At 42.1% G+C, this 6,549-nt stretch overlaps 1 protein-coding gene across 1 annotated transcript in view; it reads right to left on the reverse strand.

Annotated features, from left to right (window-relative positions):
- The window catches only part of ARID5B (AT-rich interaction domain 5B), a 338,170-nt gene extending 332,284 nt beyond the window's left edge, over nt 1-5,886 (reverse strand). The window contains exons 1-2 of the mRNA XM_056529837.1: nt 5,735-5,886; nt 5,177-5,431 (exon numbers count right to left, since the gene is read on the reverse strand). Coding sequence (XP_056385812.1) covers nt 5,177-5,431; nt 5,735-5,755 — 276 coding nt within the window. The 5' untranslated portion in view covers nt 5,756-5,886. The remainder of the gene's footprint in view (nt 1-5,176; nt 5,432-5,734) is intronic.
- Between the last annotated feature and the right edge of the window lie 663 nt (nt 5,887-6,549).

Here is a 6,549-nt window from a genome sequence, read left to right on the forward strand (position 1 = left end):
GAGGCGCTCTGGTTGGGAAACACTGGTATAGTATATGGTGCAACATTCTGGGAGTTAAAAGATTGGTTGGATAAGTATTTTTTTAATATAAAAATACTGGCAGGGTGGTCAATATACTGGCTGTGCCAGTAAAATCCTGGCCAGGTGGCAACCCTAGTCGTTACCAAGAAGCCCCAACGACTGGTGTCAAAAGTGACTCAATCTTTGAGGAAGAGTCTGAGCACAAGTATGGGACAAATACAGCCGAATACTTTTCATAAAATAAGGTCTGATCTAGTTGCATCCAGTCTAGGCAATGCAATATAAACTGTTAATACATTTCACATTGTAACAAACTATCAAGACAACAGCCTGATTTAGCATAGTTTAGAAGTGTCCCATGAATATCTACTTTCTTAATAAAAATGAGGGTCATCCATTGGGCATGGGTGGTATCCACTGAGCAATACATCTACTATTCATTGAGGTTTCCATTGCAGCTGAATGGAGCTAAGCTGTAATACCACACACAACCTGAGGACAAGTGTGGCGCTGTTTTTGGAAGAAAACAGCAACTTTTTTTCTAATTCTGGATAATTCTGGACACATTTAACTAATGTCGGCTTAAACCACTATTTTTAGCACAACTGGCCATTCGAATGTATATGGGGCCTAACAAGTCTCCTGTGACAGCAGGTATTGTGGGGCGGGTAAAGAAATCCCGACACTCACAAATGATGCTAAATCACCTTGGGTGTTTATTTACACATAAAGAAAAGGTGTTGCGGCTCGCAGGACGCGTTTCGGCCAACAGGTGGCCTCTGTCAACTGATCGGTTGACAAAGGCCACCTGTTGTCTGAAACGCGTTCTGCGAGCCGCAACACCTTTTCTTTATGTGTAATTAAACACCCAAGGTGATTTAGCATCATTTTTGAGTGGTGGGATTTCTTTACCCACCTTGCTGATTACCTGTCCACGGGCACCACACCACCGTGACGAGTGCCGACTCCCTGCTACATTTACGGTATTGTGGGGTGGTCTGGCTGAGAGACTTATACATATTTAATCATTTTAGGGAGATAAGCAACAGTCCAAGGTGTCTGGCAACAGCTTTTTCTCCTAGTCCAGAATACATGCATCTTTAGCTAATCATACATGCATATGGAAGAAATAAGTGTCAGTCAACAGCTATACACAGTGATCCCTCAACTTACAATGGCCTCAACACACAATAGTTTCAACATACAATGGTCTTTTCTGGACTATTGTAACTTGAAACCAGACACAACATACAATGGAATCTGCGAAACGTGTCAGGTGCTGGAAGAACCGACCAATCAGAATGGGCATTCACTGGTAAAACCCCTGTAGTCCGAAAGTGCATGCACTGACTGGTGTCTGGTAGCGCCCCCTACAGTACAGGGAGGTGTTACATGTTCTGTACTCTTTACCTGCACCAGGGTTAGCTGCTCCTTTGGACACCAGGTGAGGGCAGCTTCATTTTACTATTTTTAGGACATTGTGTGTTCTGTACAGGACCCTGAAGACGCTTCTATCCTCTACATAGGCCAGTGTTTCCCAAAGAGGGTGCCTCCAGCTGTTGCAAAACTACAACTCCCAGCATGCTGGTAGTTGCATGCTGGTAGTTGTAGGGCATGCTGGTAGTTGTAGTTTTACAACAGCTGGAGGCACCCTCTTGGGGAAACACTGAAATAGACAGTGATTTACAGCTCCCAGCAGATCATTCTTATTTTTATATGTAAGGATTTGCTTTATCTGTATAAGTTATCTACTTATTTATCTTTAATCCTCACTTTTTCCTATTTTTGGATGACATTTTGGTGGCTTCAGAACCAATTACCAGGTTTCCATAGAGTTCTGGTCTCAACATACAATGGTCTCAACTTACAATGGTCGTCCTGGAACCAATTAATATCGTAACTTGAGGGACTACTTTAATGTGTACATCCCACAGAGAATTGTTGCAGTAAACATTTAGTTCTGATTGCATTTGGACTATCCATGTATTTCGGCATCTGATTGTAAACTAGAATTTTTCCATTCGCTGACAGAAAACAGAGATCCCCAAAAATAGTAACAAATCCTTTTAAAAATATCATTGTACAGTTGTCACACAAGTCCCCTATCAGCAAAATCTATTTTTAGATTCATGTACCAGTTATGCGGCATGTCTACCTGTAAAAGTCACACAAAGATACTAGAGATGAGCGAACTTACAGTAAATTCCATTCGTCACGAACTTCTCGGCTCGGCAGTTGACAACTTTTCCTGCATAAATGAGTTCAGCTTTCAGGTGCTCCGGTGGGCTGGAAAAGGTGTATACAGTCCTAGGAGACTCTTTCCTAGGAATGTATCCACCTTTTCCAGCCCACCGGAGCACCTGAAGGCTGAACCAATTTATGCAGGAAAAGTCATCAACTGCCGAGCCGAGAAGTTCGTGACGAATCGAATTTACTGTAAGTTTGCTCATCTCTAAAAGATACACTAGGATTGATAAAATGCATCCAGGAAGTAGTTTAAAAAAAAAAAAAAAAAAAAAGTAATAAACCTATATAAAAAAAAACTATTTTTCCAACAATATAACAGAACAATAAATGCCAGGAAGAGAAACAATACTCCATTATCAAAGCAAACATGACCTCCATTATAATTCCTGGGATTAATGCTTATTATAGACAGAAGGGGGAAGTGGATTCATCCAAATCTGTAAATATTTACACACAAAAAAAAAAAAAAAAAGATTTCCAATCAGTAATAAATTCATGGGAATGTACATAAACAAGTTAATGGGACAAGTGGAAACAAAGTGTATGTGAACATGGGAGTGTTATGTTGCCCTCTTTAGGCTCTGGCTCTCAGTGCTGGTTTCTGTAGGCTGCCTGCCAATGAAGTAACACTGGATTCTGTTGCTTCTACGATCCTGCTAATGAATGACTAACTCAGGCCAGAGGGGAAATGACATCACCGGGGTGTAAAGCACAACTGCATTAGGAAACTTTCTACCTGTTTCAATTATTTATCAATATTATCCTGTACAACAACGCCAGATCTTTGCATAATTCCTCCCAGTGTCATTTCCCCCCACCCCTTCCCCCTTCGCTGTCAGGAAAAAAAAAACAAAAAAACGACAATGCTGTCAAACCAGTTATTGAGAAATTAACAGCTGAAAGACAAATACAATAAGCTTCATATCACAAAATGTTTTAATGCTGAGGAGAAAGGGGGAAAAAAATAAAAATATTTAAATGTAATTAAGAAAATAAAGTTATGTCACCGCCCTGAAGTCACGGAGCCCGATCACAATCTATTTATGGCATGTCATTAAATCTGCCAATTGTTCCACTATTAAAAGGAGATCTCAGGGCTGCATTGTCTACAAGTATTTTGCAGCTTGTTATTGATGCTGTTCAGGCACTAATAAAATGGCTGAGTCATTTCCTTTAAGTGGCAAGAGAACATGGATGATATTCATACTGCTTTCTTGATATTTAATCCTTCCCCCCCCCCTTTTTTTTTTTTTTCTCTCCAGATCGCAAACCATGTTGAAGTAATAAATTTGAAAAGCAAATAATAAGTCCTGCCTATGGGGGGGGGATGGAGCTGAAGAGGGGGGCGGTATAGACAGCTGCACAGGAAAGTTAGACAGGGGGAAAGGACATGTTCAGATCTTTACAGAAGTGAGGTCAACCTGCTAATGTGTTTATTATTATTTATTTATTTTTTGTTTTTTTTAGAAGTTGCAAAATATCAACTGGATATTGTTGCCATGAGAAAAGATAAAGACACACACATGAAAAAAAAAAAAAAAAAAAAAAAACAACAACTTGAGTAAATGAAAAACAAAGCCATTCAGTCTGAGCATAGGGGGGCAGCCAAGCACAACTAAAAATACTGAAGCCATTCAAAGATGTAATATTAAACTGCAATGTAACCTTAGCTTTAAATAAAGGCAAGACAAAACTGCTATTAAGTCCATTAGGTGAGAGGTTGACTTAAGCAAACAGTAAAAAAAAAATAGGATGACTTCTATTTCGCTCTTTTAAACAAGAGATCAGGAAAAAAAAAAAAAAAGCTGAGTGCTCCGGAACAATGATGTTCATAGGATTTAACATGCAATCCATTCTCTTAAACACGGCGCTGTGCATGTACACTATAAAAAGAGTTCAGCAGTAACCTATTGCAGCCATTGGAGTACAATAAAGCAGCATAATTGCAGTGCAGCTTGAAATTACAGATCTGGGAGTTAAAAAAAAAAAAAAAGAAGACATTGTAAAGCGATCATGCTTTGATGATTTAGGCTATTATCTGAAAAAAATGTCAACTGTAGATCAAACATTATTTTCTGCCAGGGTAGGAGAAGAGGAAGAAGAAGAAGAGGAGAAGGGGAGGGAGAAGGAGGGGGGGGGTCCATTTACTGATTATTATGAAACACTGCATTGTGTATTGTAGGGTCAGCAGCACATTAGGGGTTAATTCATGATGACAACTGCAAATACCTTCCAGTGGAAGCGTCATCTTAATAAATAGTCTCAAGCCATCAGATTCCTTGTTAAGGATTAAGCAGTTAATGCTTAACGTGTTTGTGCTGGTTTACATGCCTGATTCTTCTCTCTCTCTCTCTATTTCTGCCCAAGCAGATCTGCAAGTTATTCTGAATGTATTTATTCAGGTAGCTGTCATTTATCACTTTATTCAACACATCTTTGATCTCACTCAGCCTCCATTTCATAATTTCCTCCCTCTTAAAACATATCAACCCCAGTACTGAGCTGGGAACAATATCATGCACTGCAATAATAAGCCAGTGGGACTGTAATGGATGCAATCAGCAATAAAACACACACACACACACAGCCATAGGAGTGATAGAGCAGAGCAGCATCGGAAAGCAAGACACAATATGCAGAAAAAAAAACCATGAGCAGAGCTGGGTTATTCATAGAGCTGTCAATCATGGGGAACAGAAATGTAGCATGATCTATAGACATATAAGATCACATCACCCTGGAGGGGTCTTCATCTTCACTACATCTGCAATGGTGATCCCACCACAACAGCTGGAAGCCCCCCCTCTAGAACTCTTTAGCAAAACATACAGTAAGGTACTGCAGCCTCCAGTGCTGATCTCGCCCATACACCATCAATACGATCGGCTAGCACAAAGGGGTTAATCACCTCGCCATGGTCGGTATTCCTACCCAAGGGAGTAGCTTCTGGAAGGAAATAAAGTTTGGAGCTTGATAAAAGTTGCTTGCTAGTTCTCTCTTCCCATAACAGCTGGAGCTCCGCTATGCAAATCGGATCCTCTGGCTTACATCTGACTAAGAAAAAGTCGCCAAGGGACAAGATTCTTGGTCTGTCTTCAAGGTGGAACTGAAAAGCCTTGTAGAAGATATAAGGTCCATGGAGACCACAGGGTGAGCCGACCCACTGCAGGAGAGAATAAATAATAAAAAAAAAATGATGTCAATAATAATAATAAAAAATACAAAAACACAACAATGTCATGAAAAAGGCAAAACAGATAGGAGATGAGCGTCCCCAGAATAAGGATACAATGTATCACTACAGGAATGTGACGACAACAACACAAACAAATCCCAATATTATTCTTCTTTTCAGGGCTCCAGAGGGTTAAAGTTGGAGTAAAAGTTGTGCTGTGTGAGGCTGGTGGGGTGAGGGGGTGCCAGCCTTGTGCCCCTGCAGCCCCTGGTACAGAGCAGATGATCATACCTTCACTGAGTTGGGCTCCATCTCGACGTTCTCAATTGATGGGTGTTACCGAGCCGTATAGGCTTAGGTGACACTGACTGTGAGTGGGAAAGGAGTTTGGGATAGAAGGGGTTAAGAGCTAGGCACACTTCTCCCAGCTAGCTCTGTCTATCCCTCCCCTGTGCTCGGATTGGTGGGAGTGGGGCAGGTGGTATAGAAAGGGGCGGAGTCAGACGTGTCATCAAGTCCGCCCTCCCCTTCTCTTTCACTTCTATAGCAGCTTCCAGCAGGGACACCGTCTGCCCGGGCTGTATAATGGCTGAGGAAGTTTTGTGTATGATCCGGGAGAGGGCTCGGGCTGGGGAGGGCGTCCTGGCCAGGAGTTTATCTGAGCTGGGGCCCCGCTCCTGGCCCCCTCACCGAGAGCGCGGGCTGTAGTGCAGGAGGAGGTGAGTGGCGCCTCACTAGGCTACTACACGGCCCCCAAATAGATTGAGCCCTAGACCCCCAGACCTAGCAGGGGTGCGGGACATACTAAAAGGAATGACAGAGGGACAGAATGCCCATAGAGAATAATGGCCCAGAGGAATGCCCATAGAGAATAATGACCCAGAGGAATGCCCATAGAGAATAATGTCCCAGCGGAATGCCCATAGAGAATAATGGCCCAGAGGAATGCCCATAGAGAATAATGGACCAGAGGGGAATGCCCATAGAGAATAATGGACCAGAGTGACAGCATGCCCATAGAGACTAATGGACCAGAGGGAAATGCCCATAGAGAATAATGGACCAGAGGGGAATGCCCATAGAGAATAATGGACCAGAGTGACAGC

The sequence above is a fragment of the Hyla sarda genome, chromosome 7 (assembly GCF_029499605.1).
Source record: "Hyla sarda isolate aHylSar1 chromosome 7, aHylSar1.hap1, whole genome shotgun sequence".
NCBI classification, from domain to species: domain Eukaryota; kingdom Metazoa; phylum Chordata; class Amphibia; order Anura; family Hylidae; genus Hyla; species Hyla sarda.